Source organism: Mesitornis unicolor, unplaced genomic scaffold (assembly GCF_000695765.1).
Source record: "Mesitornis unicolor isolate BGI_N332 unplaced genomic scaffold, ASM69576v1 scaffold4445, whole genome shotgun sequence".
In the NCBI taxonomy this organism is placed as follows: domain Eukaryota; kingdom Metazoa; phylum Chordata; class Aves; order Mesitornithiformes; family Mesitornithidae; genus Mesitornis; species Mesitornis unicolor.
This window is the reverse complement of record NW_010187351.1, coordinates 6,379-21,865: the sequence shown is the minus strand read 5'-3', so window position 1 is coordinate 21,865 and position 15,487 is coordinate 6,379. Positions and strand designations below refer to the sequence as shown.

Genomic DNA, 15,487 nt, shown 5'->3' with positions numbered 1-15,487 from the left:
GTAGGTAAAGTAGTACACTATACCATGCTAAGGATCCACCTGTTACCTAGTACTTAGTGGGATTTTTAAGGGATTATCTATTCAGAATCACAGTGTAACAGCTTTCAGGTTAAAAAGTTTCCTGTGTTCCAGTTATCAAGTAATAATGCTGGGAAATCTCATTTTAATTTAACTTAATGAAGTGTTTTCCAAATAAAAACCACCTGATACTTTATATAAGAAATACAAATTCATTTTGGTTGAAAATAATATAATGGTATTTATCAGAAAAGAAGCTCTGGTAATTTAAGAGACTTTTTACACATTTGCCAGTGCAGAAGCCTAGATGTTTACAGAACATTCGTAAGAACAATCCTTTATCTTATCTTGTCTTTAAGGACAAGTTTAGCTTTAGGTTTTCAACAAAATGGTTGATTACTTCACTATGGAAATACTCTCACTGAGGGACACAGGGATCCACCATACGTAGCCATGTATGAAAAAGTGCATAGCTGAATTCAAAGGGGCTGAAAAATAGAGAGACATATTGGACTAAGTATCTAAATGATTAAGTGATTTTTAGCTGGATTTTTGCTCCAGCTGATACCATACTCTTTTGAAAACCCTTGTGAGCTTTGCACTTTAAACACCTTAGTCAGGTATCTGCCAGCAGAAGCCATATATCCCAGGCATCCAGGAAAAATAAGTTGTTTTGTATCTCTCACAGTTTTTGTCTAAGAATTTTCTACAATGGCCTAGGATGTTCCCGAGCTAGTTTTTCATTCCCACTTACGAACTACATAGTGGCACTCTCAGCTGCACTGATGCAACTGTTTCCGGACCCTCAGTAAAACAGTTTCAGCGAAAGGAGGATGAGAAGTCCTGTCCACATGGTGTGTCAACGCACCCTTGGGAACAGCAAGTTGGTCCCACAGTATCTCTGTTATCTGGACAGCTATAATATAGATATTTATAAAATGTGCAGACAATGAAAGCATCAAAAGCATAAAAGATTTAGGATCTGCTATAAAAGCTGCTCCTCTTCTCATCTCCCCTATGTAAGGTTGTGAATGTTTCACAACTAAGTGCATTTAGGGAGAGAACAGGTGACAGATACACAAGAGAGTATGGATTTAGGCAAAAACTGACTTCTATAGTTATGCAACTATGTATTAGTACTAATGCTGAAGGATTCTGGTAGCTTCAGAGGATTCATTCTAAATTCAGTTTTAGCTTCTTGAGAAAATGATACCATGAAATACTCAATGTAAATTTATACTGAACATGAGAAGGTGCTACAGGGCAACATGGTATGAATATCTGCTGACAGTTAAGTAGGCTTTGGTGTTTCTCTGAGAAACAACCAATCTCCCCAGCCCTGCCAGAGACGATGCACATTTCTGAAATCTCACACATTCAGAGCTACCAAAGCCATATGCTTCCTCCAAGGCAAGCACAAACACACGTGTTTGTTGAGGCTGCCAAGCACCCACACCATAAACAGGATTATCTCCTTGGCTAAAGCATAACAAATGCTACAGCAAAAGCGCACAAACTGCTTTCACAAAAACAGTATTTCTTTCATTCTTCATCTTTCTTCAGCTAAAACAGCAGACTGCTGGTTATCACTTGCCCATGTGGGACCTGATGAGGATTTCCATGGACAGTGGACCAGCTTCAACAGACCCTCCCTTTCTCTGCTGCTCACACTCACCCTTACCCATGTGCCAGCACAACTGACAGGGCAGCACCACTGTTTGTGCAGCTGCACATACCACAGAAAGCGATCCAGGCTAAAACATAACCCAGGGGGGGAAATAAAAGCTATTTTAACCTAGATCACTCCACACATCCAGTATACTATAAAGGCAAAGCCAGTATAAAGCAGAGAGACAAAGATGGCTTAAATGTCATCTCTACAGAAAGAACTGCTCCAACTGTTCAAAACTGATCACTGAAATTTACCAGCAGAAACAGTAAGTTGGGGCAGGAACACACAAGTAGCTTGGGCTGGGATTCCTCAAATCAGTTTTGTCACCAGAAGTGTGAAATTAAACATGCTGATTTTACCAGGCACCTGGCTTAAGACTGTGCTTGGATTCTCATCTTTTGCATCCTAATCTGAACACCTGACTTTAAGCTCTTTGGCTACCGGTGAAAGGAGTTCATCTTTTTAATGACACATAGACAACCTCTGAGACTGCTGAAACAACCTGTGTTCCTTTTCTCCTTCCTTTCTTCTGCTTTTAAACATTCCTCCTGACTTCCCTACCAAATCACAGTATAATAAGAAACATCTCCAAAAACCACAGTTGACAGCATAGTCAGTCTTCATTTTACTAGGCTGCAGCAAAGTCACAACTACTATGAGAAGCACTGGTGTTATCTAGCTTAAATTGAATATCTTAAGTGAACGTCCATCAGTGCAACACTGTCTGAAAGGATCTCTTCATAGTTATATATATTTAAAACTACTTTTCTTCTCTGTGAAAACTTAAGATTCCTCTGAAAAACATGTGTTTAACCAGAGAATATACAAAAGCACTATTCACTTGTAAATTAGACAATACTACAAGTTCCATAAACAGACACTTTAGTCTCACAGCCTATTTTTAATTATGAGATCACCAGTTTAATTATGAGGTCACCAACTTCTGGGTTTATTGTTGCTAAACCACTTGTATTTTAACAGAAATTCTTAAAATAGTTTACAATTCAAGGCAGTGGCACTTTCATTTTTTATTTTAATTTTACCTTACACATTCACTGAAAGTAATAATAAAGAATTGCTGGTTGGCTAAGTAAAACAGTATGCAGACATTACTCATTCCACTTCTTGGGAAGGTTGCCAAATGAAAACATATGATGGGAGTATGGCTGAAGGTGCTGTGTGGGGTGACAGAGTGCAATGCTAAAACAACAGCTGACTCTGCACATTCAAACTCCTACTTCTAGCTTTTCTCCTTGGATAGAATAAAAACACATTCATTAAAGTATCTGTATATTCTGGTTCCAGAAAATCTGTGGCTGACAAAAGGATTCCCAAGTCTAAGTGCTAAAGCACTCCTCTTCCTTTGTTGGCACAGGACAAGAGTTTGTTTTTTGATTTGTGGAAAAGCATACTCAGTCAAGTTAAACAGTTTGTGAATCAACACCTAAGCCTGTGGCCTTAGAGATTTATTTTCCATTTCCCCAACTTTGAAACCTCAGCAGCATCTAAGAAAATTGCTTCATGCAAAGAATAGGAAAATAATGAAAACAAACATAAAAGTGCAGTGCTGCCAAGAACCTACATCCACAAAAAAGAGATGGAGGGGAAGAAAGATAGCTTCCAACCCAAAAGAACGCAACTGAGTTAAAGCGTGCAGACTCCACTGAAAGCCATTTGATGAGAGTGGAAGGAGAGACTGGTACAGTCCTGTGGAATTCCTTATCATAGAATCATAGAATGGTTTAGGTTGGAAGGGACCTTAAAGATGATCCAGTCCAACTCCTCTCCCATGAGCAGGGACACCTCCCACTAGACCAGGCTTCTCAAAGACCTGTCCAACCTGGCCTTGAACACCTCCAGGGAGGGGGCATCCACAACTTCCTTGAGCAACCTGTGCCAGTGTCTCACCACCATCACAATAAAGAATTTCTTCCTAATATCTAGTCTAAATCTACCCTCTTCCAGTTTAAAACCCTTCCCCCTCATTCTGTCACTACCTGCCCTTGTAAAAAGTCCCTCCCTAGCTTTCCTGTAGGACCCCTTCAGGAACTGGAAGGCCGCAATAAGGTCCTCCCGGAGCCTTCTCTTATCCAGGCTGAATAGCCTCAACTCTCTTAGCTGGTCCCTGTACGGGAGGTGCTCCAGCATTCTGTTCATCTTTGTGGCCCTCCTCTGGACTTGCTCCAACAGCTCAGTGTCCTTCTTACATTGGGGGCCCCAGAACCGGATGCGGTACTCCAGGTGGGGTCTCACCAGAGCAAAGTGGAGGGGCAGAATCACCTTCCTAACTCTACTGGTCACACTTTTGATGCAATCTAGGATGCGGTTGGCATTCTGGGCTGCAAGTACACACTGCCAGCTCACGTTGAGTTTTTCATCAACCAACACCTCCAAGTCCTTCTCCTTGGGGACTGCTCTCCAGCCACTCCACCCAGCCTGTATTTGTGCTTGGGATTAATTATTTTCTTATTAATGTGGCTTTGTTGCTAGATGGCTTACTAGCAGAAGGGTGGAACAGTTTAAAAACTAGCATACCCTGTAGGGCAGCATAGCCTGCATTTCAAGATGAAAAATTATCTCCATCATTTACTAAGAGAAGTTTCAGTAAGGAGCATATATAATTTTATTCATTCCTAATCCAGTAGTCCTTAAGAACCTTCCATTGAGTCCATACATGACTGAACTCTATGCAGTACAAAGAACAACACAGAAGTTATTTGCCTCCTAGGCAAAAGAATAGAGGTATGCTGGGCTGATGTGACAGCAGACACATGATGGATGGCTTTCATGGCTTAGCGGCTTCATGGTATTAGTGGAGGAAACAGTAAAGATCTCTGACACACACCCACCCCCAATTCAATCATACTGTGATTGAAATGATGACCAGTTTACAAAAAAAGGAGAAACACTCTGGCTTAGGTCATCCCCCCCTGCAGGGAAACTCCTCAGACCCAGGTCTCACAAGCCCTTCTTGACTCTGCCTTCCTCTTTGAGCTACCCTCCTTCTCCTAGTAAATGCACTAAGGAGCATTTCCACTCCACTGACCAGTCTCTTCCCTTCTTCACTACTCACAGCTCCTTCTTGTTATTGGAGACTGCAGGCAGCAGACAGAAGAGAAGACAATGCATGGAAAACCACTGCCAGCAGAGTTTTCTCTGTTTTGATGCTACCTTTAGACTTCTTTGAGTGACCCATTGTCTCTGACAGCTGAAGTCAAGATTGGAAGAAATGAGCCAAGTGGCAGCCCACACCATACTGCCATAGCACAGCATAGGCAGGTGCAGCCAAAACTGTGGTCTCAGATGCTCCAGATTTGCCCAAGTTATTACGCTCCCAGCAGGGGAAGAAAAATACTAGCACTGAGGCTGCTAACTGCTTGAACGCTTCCCTGAGGAGTGCTGCTACTCAACCTCATTCCCAGTGGATGGCCCCAAACCGAGAAAGCTCTGCTTTGCTCTACAGGCTGGCCAGGCAATTCACTACACTTGGCCAAAATATTTGTGTAATCAACTTCCACTGTACAACCTGGAAATATTTTTATTTGTCATGATATTACCTAGAAACAGAGCACTAGCAAAAATGACATCATCTGACAAACTTGGAAGACTCCAACAACCCCTTCTCCTCCTTCCCTTTTGTGACCTTCACCTAGTTTTCCAATGCAGCATAAATTAGGTGATTTGAGGCTCTTCAACTATATCTGTCAGGCTACCATGTCAGTCTTTTAAGGGGAAAATGCTAACTCGCTGACTGGCCATCTAATGCCATTTGCCTGCCCATCTTATGCCTGTCCTTCTCCTCTCTCTTATCTCTTGAAGTGTCAGCCCACTGCTCTCCAGCTTGCAGGAAGAGACAATGAACCTCTTAAAAACCTAGTGCCTGTCTTCATTCAGATGTGTTTCCTCTCCCAGGTTGAGAAGGGCTGCTGTAAGTCAAGGGAGAGTTCACCACGGGAGAAGAGAGGAGACCAGGATACTGAAAGAAGGCAGATTACTCAAGGAACATGCATTAGTGGGGAATATAGCTTGCCCCCATGCCGAGAACAGGCACTGAAGCCAGAGAAATTTGGCAATAGGGTGCATATGTTTCCATCGTCTCCTATCCTCCCCTTAGTAATCTAAACTTACTTTTAATGGGTCAGTCAACTTTGAGTAATAGCTTTCTACTGCAAGTTAAAGACTATACTTCAAGAAAAGTGAACCCAGAAAGGAAGTCAACAGTGATAAGGGAGTTGGTATTTTGATATTTTCCATATGTAGCAAGAATATATAGATGTTTTTTTAAAAACGGATGGATTATTTCTCAGAGAGTTCAGGAGGCCTTTAAAACAAACCCATCCTCTAAACACTAAAGAGAAACACTCGGCAAGAAATCAATTGAACAGTAAAATAAGAGATGTTAGTGTGCAGTGGGGACAAAAATCCATATTAAAACCACACACTACTATAGTATTTATTATTATGATTACTGACAACAAACTTTTAAACTATGTTTATATGACAGACTCTGGAGCCTATAATATAAAAACTCATCCTTGTTCCTGAACCCCCCATCTCATCCTGTGCAATTCCTGATACTGTAAGTATTTCATGGTCCACTGTAACTGTTTATGTCCTTTTCTTACACCTTTAAAGTGACAGTGACAGTGTTACTTGTCAGAGGTCACTTATAATTAATCCATGGAATGACACTGGCAGACATACACACTCCCATAATCATATGTGCAGATATTCTTCACACTGCCCTCAAAATATGCTTGAAGCTTATTCTGTTCTCATTTCAATGCTTGAAAATTATTTCTTAATCTAAAAACAAACGCCAAACGAACCCTTGCTAGAATGAAGTAGTATTTAAAAATAAAAAAAGTACAAGCTAATAGTATCAGCTACTAAGATCAAAACAAAACCTTACCAGCTAAGAGAAATAAGTAAAGAGCCTAAAAAGCAATCTAAAAGTGGGACTACAGAACACTGTGTCATGTTCCTCATGTCACCTGAGGAAGTTTAAAAAGACTGAATGAGATGCTTCAAGGATATTAGCACAGTCTAATCCATCTAGCTTGCTATGATACTCAACAGAACCACTTAGCTGAGCCTGCATCCTGAACTGCCACAAGTATGTTGTGTCCACTGTGTAAAATCATTCATTCAGCACATGCTTGAGTATCAGTGGACAAGATGGTATGAAACGTGGAAGGTGTCCCTGCTCATGGCAAGGGGGATGGACTAGATGAGATTAAAGTTCCTTCCAACCCAAACCATTCTATGATTCCATGAAATGCATAAACGTACCTCAGGATTCAGGAAAAAAATCGCCAATCCTCAACTTTTTATCAGTATTTGACCAATCTAGAAAAGACCTTCTTGATCTTCTCACATTATACACATTTGTAAAAAACTTTCAAGGAAGTCTTTCTTTTCAGGTATACATTTGGAAATTACATAAAACACTGCAGAGATGCATGCCATTTGGAAAAATCCCAGAGAACCCAGTTGACCTGGACTATCCTGTAATTAGTTGCCTGACTGTATAGTATAATATCAATTGCTGCTAACTCTGGTCTAACTAGTAAAAAAGGAGCTAAACCAGTTTTACATATAGGGGTTCTGTTTTTAAATCCCCAAGGTAATGCTTTAGAATCACAGAATCATAGAACCATTATGGTAGAAAAGACCTTGAAGATCATCAAGTCCAACTGTTATTTAACTACCATGTCCCCTTCTAAATCATGTCCCTGAGCACCATATCTCTACAGCTTCTAAATACATCCAAGGATGGTGATTCCACTACAGCCCTAGGCAGTCTGTTCCAGTCTTTGATAACCCTTTCAGTATAGAAGTTCTTCCTAATGTCTAACCTAAACCTCCCCTGGTGTAACTTGACATCATTTCCAGGTGTCCTATCCGTTGTAACTTGTGAGAAGAGACTCACATCCACCTCTCTACAACCTCCTTCCAAGTAGTTGTAAAGATTGATAAGGTTTCCACTCAGCCTCCTTTTCTGCAGACTAAACAACCCCAAGTCCCACAGCTGCGCCTCATAAGACCCTTCACCAGCTTTGTTGCCCTTCTTTGGACCCTCTCCAGCACCTCAATATCTTTCTTATACTGTGTCACCCAAAACTGAACACAGTACTCAAGACGCAGACTCACCAATGCCGAGTACAGTGGGACAATCACTTCTCTAGTCCTGGTGGCCACACTATTCCTGATGCAGGCCAGGATGTCGTTAGCCTTCTTGGCCACCTGCACACCCTGCTGCCTCATGTTCAGTTGGCTGTCGATCAACACCTCCAGGTCCCTTTCTGCCAGGCAGCTTTCCAGACATCAAGAAAACATCAAAATGCTGAATGAATCTACTATGGCTACAGTGGTCTGTGCTTTGGAAATTGTTCTAACTATAGCCAGTTTTGGAAGTAAATTCTGAGGAAAATTTACAGACTGAGGAAAATAAGATGCACAGACACCAAAGGACTAAACGAAGACATGGAGTAAAGTGTAGAGTAATATAATAAAGAGAGATATGAATGAAGTGGTAGTGGTTTTATGCAGAATATTTCCCTCTTCTTTGTTCTGAAGGGGAAAGAAATAAAAAAAACAAAGCACCACTGCAAACCCTATCAAACTTGAGGCAACCAGGACCCTGAAGTATTCAAGTGACTGGACAAATCCAGCAGTCACTGGAAAGACAAGGGATGGAACTACATCCTTTCTAGAAACAATGATGGAGGGAAACCATCTGACTAAATCCCATCTTACTACCTCTTCTCTATCTTAATTTTCTATCGTAGTCACCCCTTCGAACAGTAGAACTCAGTCCTCAAAACTGCTACATAAAAAAAAAAATCCTATTACAACCTTAATTAATATCTAGGCAGGCTTATTTGGAAGAGGCGGCTTTTCCTCACACCCCCACAGGCCCAGTGACCAAATGACCTACCACAGCATACAAGTGACAGAACTGCTGCTTCACTCTTCTGCTTCCAACTGCTTCAGTCTTCATCCTTTGCACAGTAAGAATGAAACAGAAGCCTGAACTTTACACTTCACTGTTTTGGTTGGCCTGAATCTATTTTTTTACAGTATTTTAAAATCTTTATATGTTTTTATAAAATACCTTTATTTTTGAGGCTTATAATACTTGGGTTGTTACAGGATATTAAGTGGATGTAAAGACGTGATTAATTCCTTTTGTGCTTAAGATCATGCTGTTATGTGACACAGCACAAAAAGATGTGCCTGGGAAAGACATTAAAGTAGAAATTAATCTAATTTTCTTCCTTCATACAGGCAGAGTCCACCCCTACCAATCCTTTTTACTCATTCATACCACAAGATTGTAAGCTACATAGAATACATTGACAACAAAGCTTAAACACGCAACTTGTCAAATGCTAATACGCTATCGCTGTAACACAAGCGTCCTATGGGGAAAACTATTTATACATATTTCTGAAAGATTTTTTTTTTCTATTTTATTATGCAAAACCCATGAAATGATATCCTCAGTTTCCAGAGCACCTCATTAGAGACAAGCTCAGACAGGCAGATGTATTGTCCATTGTTGGGCTGTAAAAATGTTCCATGGGCAAAATGCCCTGAATAGATGCTGCAGCACATATATTCCCAAGTATTTCCATCTATTCTGTGAAGGCAGTGGTTAATACTAATAGGAGTTGGCTGAATTACTGGCATTTGGGAAAACAGTGAGGGAGGTGGAAAGAAGAAATAAAATTGGCACAAAAGATACAAGGTACATATCAGGGAAGAGAGAAAGTAAAAGACCACAGTAGGGCATATCTACCTCAGGCTGAACTTTTTTCTGGCAAGAGGAATCAAACCAGGAACTTTCTGCTATTTAAAAGAATGAAGCTGAGTTTCTGCTGTTAAGAAACAGCATTCAAACATTTTCTAAAGAAACTTACATAGCACTGGGGACACAGGATGTGAAATTTGACTAGGGTTTCCTTGGTGCTAGAGTAGTCTATTTTGCTGCTTAAATCTTAACCCACACACATTTGGATAGTCAGAAAGGTTTTGAGAAATCATTTTTATAACCTTCTCAGCAATACATCCCTCCAAATGTTCTGCCTGCATGGAGGTACTCCAGCATAGTGCTTTCAGGGGCCCAAGCAGCCCTGCCTTGCAAGCTGCTCCTCTTAACAGCTCAGACGCTGCAATGTTACCTTGTAGATGACTACAGTAGCAAAGTCTCCAAGACATGGAAACAGTCACCATCTCTGGTTGATGAAGGATTGAAACCCAGACTACACTATCCCTTGTTAGGTTATCTAACTAATGGCTAAGCAAATTAAACACAAAGCCCAAGGAAGAATCAGAAGAACAATGATAGGTGGAGGAACCCTAGTAAATGTAATCAGTGGAAAGACCTAATCAGTGAAAATTAGAGCACATTGAATTGGCTGTTTCCTAAGACCATCCAAAGGGAAGGATGAGACCATAGTCCTTAGTGTGAAATGTACCAAGGCGAGTCAATGGGGAAACTCTTCAATCAGAAAACTTTGCAAACAAAAGGGGATGATTGCCTACAGCAGCACAGGACTGTGTTGTGGGACACAGAAAGAAAAGCATTTTGGGACTGTGTAAAACTTATTATGGGATTTTTGAAGGGGATTGTGGGAATGCGTAAAGATTGTTAGGGCATGTTTAGTGGAAGAATCAAACATGGGGAAAGGGAGTAATCAAGGGAGACTGAAGAGGAACAAGCATAGGAAAAAATTGAGGGAAAAGGGGAAGAAGAGGTTGGTTGAGTGTCTGGTCAGTAGCTTGTCTGAGTTCTGTGCTTGAGAACCACAATCTGTCCTCTGTTCTCATTAAATCTGATTTCTGCCTACCTTCTGTGTGAGTATGCTCTCTGCTCTAGATGTGTATGTATGAACACTGGATAGCAGGAGGAGAGGTCTGAGTGCCAGCAGCTCGAGTGAGTCGTGAACCTCAGGGGCTCATGGGCTCTGATGCCAACTGGAGCAGGGCAAGGGCACTGGGGACTGCTCCTGGAGAGACTGAGGATCTAAGGACAAGGGCAGCAGTGACCTATATATCGTGTGCGCCATACTGTGCTAGCAGACTCCAATCCCATCAGTGGGAGTGAAGGAACAAGGGCTCTTCATGTTCATTTGACAGCTGTGGGTGTGTAAGTGGGTGCTGGTAAAGGCATTGCTTTCCCTCTGCGTTGACCTGTCTGGCTGGGCACATGTGTAGCATGAGCATGCACATGCTACCTCTAACATCCTTATCACATAGAGACTGAATGCTTCAGGGAGCCACAATTTTGAGCTATACCCATGACAGTGAGCCAGTAACTGTATTTTAGCCAACTGTCAGGACACTGAGATCCTTGTGGAGAAGCCTCCCACAATAATTTTTGAATGTTCCACCTACAGGCATACTTTTCTGTTAAATAAGAAAGTATCAGAAACATCAATTCAATGCACTAAATAACAAGCACTACCAGCAAAGTATCCTGTTCCTCTGATTAGGCGAGCCACAGATTGGTCTCTCCAACTTTTGTGATTTTAAGCCAAGTCAAGCCCCTTTCCAAGTATGTTAGACAGCTTTGTTGCAATGCTTTTCTTGCTTTAAATCCAACACTGATGCAGCATGCATTCATTTAAAAAAAAACAAAAAAAAATCTTACCTCCAAGCTGTAGAGATATTTGAAACTGTTTTTCTGATTGGCTGCCTTTTCCACTGCTTGAGCTAATTCTACTGCTCCTCTACCACCAGCTGACCAGTGATTGCAGGCTACAGCATCAAATGCTCCAGATTGTTTTGCAATCTTACACACCAGATCAACCTCAGCAGGAGAGTCAGTTCTGCCAACCAAATGGTTCAGTCTCATTATTCTGTTTAATTAGTTCTCTTTTATAATCTTGTATGCTTAGCTTTTTTCTTTCAGCAGTTGTAAAGCAAGTCTATATAGAAATTGTGCCATATACATAATGAATTTATATGCAGCATATATATCTACATATTTCAAGAACACTTTTTGTAATTGTTATAGCTAATTAACATGGAAGATTAATATTTTCATAACAGTATATACCTTTTGGTGGTTTTAGAACTTTAAGAACAAGAAAAGGACTTAAAGATCTTCATATTAATGATGAAAAAAGGAAATCCTTTAATAGCTTCTTTTCTTCATGCCAAAACTGAATAATTTAAAAACCAAGTGTGAAATTTGAACTGTGGATTTACTCACAAGAGTAGTGAAAAAATAGACTTACTTGAAGACATTTAGAGCAACCACAACAGGAACTCCAAAGAGCTGAGTAATTTGAATTTGTTTCTGTAGATTACAGCAGCCATCAGCTACCAGCTGGAGGTTCTGTGTAATCAAATAAAAATTAATGGAAATGGTAAAATACATCAAGTCTTCTCCAGCCAAAGAATTTTCCATAAATGAAAGTGAATGTAAACAGTGCTGACCATGACAGCTGCAGGCAAGCAAAATCCTTCCAGACAAAAATATTTTGGCACTTATCTTACTAATTCTTATTTCAATTAATAAGCAAGAGACATATTTAAATAACTAAGCAGTGCCCAAAATTTGTACATTAATGTATTGCTCTTTTCTGGGACACAAGAAGACAATGCAGCTGATGACTGGTTGCCTTTCACAATAGTGAAAGGGCTGTTAGTCTCTTGTTTGCAAAAAACTACAGCAGTGGGGTGGGGTTTGACATGAGTTTGATGCATAGTCTAATCCATATATACATATATATCCCAGATAAAAACACATTACTGGATTTCCTTATTTAATCTTTTACCTCGCACTTTGTAGGCTTTGTCTTAATTGCAAGATTAGCCTGATAAAACCAAAAGACTAGATTTTGTCTACAGCAGAGACAAAGAAAACAAGCCTCTAGAATCCACTCTTGTTTGAAGAATGACACCCAACATCAAATGTGAAGCACAAACATATTAAACCTGTGGTTTAATGAACAGGTTGAGGTATCATTAATTTCAAGGAGTGTCTTTGAACCCTGCACCACTCTACTCTTGTGCTTCCATAGACGTCTGTATGATGGACTGGAATGAAGACCTGATCATTCTGAAAACCTAGTGGTCCTGGAAAAACTATTGAGAAAAAGTTCTTTTTCAGGAAGCTCAGTTCCACAGTACAATGTACCATGCAGTCACACACATAGCACACACAAGAGGGATAACACCAAGTGGCTGGGGGAAGATGAGATGGCTTTATTTGTTGCCAAAATCGGTTTAAGATGTTCACTGAACATCAGCATTAGAGCATGCTATTGTCAGACCTGAGGCTGCACACTATTCAGCCATACGAGTGAGAAGTTGTGATTCTCCATACACCACATTATTTTGTCCCTTTAAACAAAAACCTCTCCTAAAGTTTTATAATAGTTCCTCTTACCTCTTCTGTGTATTCTTTCTTCAAGGGGGCACCAGCAGTTACCTGGAATAATAAACAATCAAAGTCATGTGACCTAGTCTAGGTGATCCTGCTCTGGCAGGGGGGTTGGACTGGATGCTCTTTCGAGGTCCCTTCCAACTTCTAATATTCTGTGATTCATCACAGATTGACAATTGTCATAATCCTAAATGGTTGGGCGTACACTTTTGCTTACCTTCTATACTGCCAGACAGCACGTACATTGCACACAACATCATAGTTTGACTGCAGCTTCTGTTTTATTCCAAGTTACACTGGTACATGGATAATAGCAACACTTCCTATTATATTTGGGTAGTAAGATACAGCTAGTGACTCAGCAATTAGTTGTAAAAGATTTATTAGAGAGGAGGTAATTGGATCCCATTCTACATGCTTAACAATGCACCAGCAGTGCAAAGACAATGGACAGCAACCTTCAACAGCTGGCTGAAGAAATAACAGTAACACAGATGACTAGAAGAGAAACATCATCTTTGAGTGTCCTGTAATTACTGCTTGTGGCAAGGAACTGCATGCAAGTAATTTAAATTGCTGGAAAGCACAAAGGCATACAGACAGAGAATATTATCAGATTACTATACTATATTTAGTCTCCAAGGATCACATACATCAATCCCAGGCACTGGACCTAGTCACTTTTGCCTCAAGCACTGGTCTTGGTCCATCTTACAGTGAACCTCTCAGTAAAAGCATCTGCTACTCTACATGCTCTATAGTGCATTATGTAAACAAATGAAAGCTTTATACCTCTAAAGACACAGAGCAGACAGAAACAGAGACAGTTATTAAGACAGTTATTTAAGTCCTATTTTTGCTGGATTGAATGGTAACACACAGGACAATAGACCTGCCTTGACAGGCACAGAGGAATATCACTAAAAATAAAGTCCACTTGCATTAAAAGTGGACGAAAATGACAGAAAGTTGGATATTTTTATGTCAACCCAAAAGACTGAAAAAGGACAGCTCAGCTTCACCAATAATAGATGATTAGCTGTAAGGGAGACCATGCATTCCAAAATTTGGTGGCTGCAGAAGCAGCTCTGGTATTTTCAAACACTGAGACTGTTTCCCTGGCAGCATCATTCTCTTGCATGCTGCTAAGCAGATGAAAGTGTTTCTAGGAATTAAGAGACTGACTGTTTGGCTAGCAGAGTCTGATCTGATCATGTCTGAGGAGTACTTCTACAATCAGTAATTTGTGCAAGTCTCTTTGTGGCTTAAATAGCAAAAAAGTGATACACTGGTGACTTTTGGTGCACTAGGAAAACACTCGCACAATTCTATCAGTTACCACAACATCTCTGAGGGAATTAACCTGAGCAGATTAAAAGGACAGAAGCAGTTGCCATTATTACAGTGAAAGAAATCTCAAAACCTTCACTAACAATGTTCCATACTTGCACTCACATAGTGCAACCTGAACTCTCCTCATTCCTCTTCAGCTACCAACTTTCCTAGCCTGTGACTGCTTCAGTGCACTTACAAAAGGCAGGGAAAAGAATATGTAAACATACAGATATTATTTTTTTAATGCAAACAAACTTCCCTCCCTCAGCAAGATTTAGTACTCTTTCAGAGCTCTTTAATCCCTCTTATTTCATTTTTGCCTTTCCAGTCCTACATTACCTTTGGAGTGAACATATACATAATGAGGTAACTCAGGAGGGATATCTAAATACTGCCCCATAGGCTACTCCCAATATTTCTTAAACCAAGATATTTTACTTATTTCAAATATTAGCAACAATGTTACTTTCCAAGAAAGGTGCAAAAACTTACATTTGGCCCACCTCCATGCATCTTCAAAGCCCTCACTGTAGCAACAAGTACAACCACACTGGGAACCAAGCCAGAGACTCTGCATTTGATGTTGAAGAATTTCTCCATCCCAATGTCAGCACCAAAGCCAGCTTCAGTTACTGTTAAACATTAAAAAAACCAAAACAAAACCACACATAAAATATGCTTTCAGTTAAACACCAGGGGATATTTCTACTTTAGCATGTAGTGCACTTAAATATACACCAGTACTTAGTTTTGAACGAACTTTCAAATAGAGGTCTATTTACATTACTGAGTCTGATTAAAAAAAACTATTCCCAACTCAGAAATAAATTATTATTCTTGATATGTACAATATGTCGTCAAAAGTAGTCACATGGAGGGGAAAAAAACCCCAGCAAACTGAATGTTTGAATTAAAATACTTTAAAAACATCTAGTCCTTTAAAATAGCTATTTCCGTGTAATTATATTTATTTAAAATGTTTGCAAATTCTTACAGAATTAAGAATTCCCTACATTATTCCTTCTCCCTTGATTTCACTAGAGATGTGCTTTCATCACAAC

General features: G+C 40.1%; 1 protein-coding gene across 1 annotated transcript in view; it reads right to left on the bottom strand.

The window, feature by feature from the left end:
• LOC104541361 (monofunctional C1-tetrahydrofolate synthase, mitochondrial-like) overlaps positions 1 to 15,058 on the bottom strand; it is a gene marked incomplete at its 5' end in the record, with an annotated part of 62,666 nt that extends 47,608 nt beyond the window's left edge. The window contains 4 exons of the mRNA XM_010185407.1: positions 11,349 to 11,526; positions 11,938 to 12,038; positions 13,095 to 13,136; positions 14,919 to 15,058. Of these exons, the coding sequence (XP_010183709.1) occupies positions 11,349 to 11,526; positions 11,938 to 12,038; positions 13,095 to 13,136; positions 14,919 to 15,058 (461 nt within the window). The remainder of the gene's footprint in view (positions 1 to 11,348; positions 11,527 to 11,937; positions 12,039 to 13,094; positions 13,137 to 14,918) is intronic.
• Between the last annotated feature and the right edge of the window lie 429 nt (positions 15,059 to 15,487).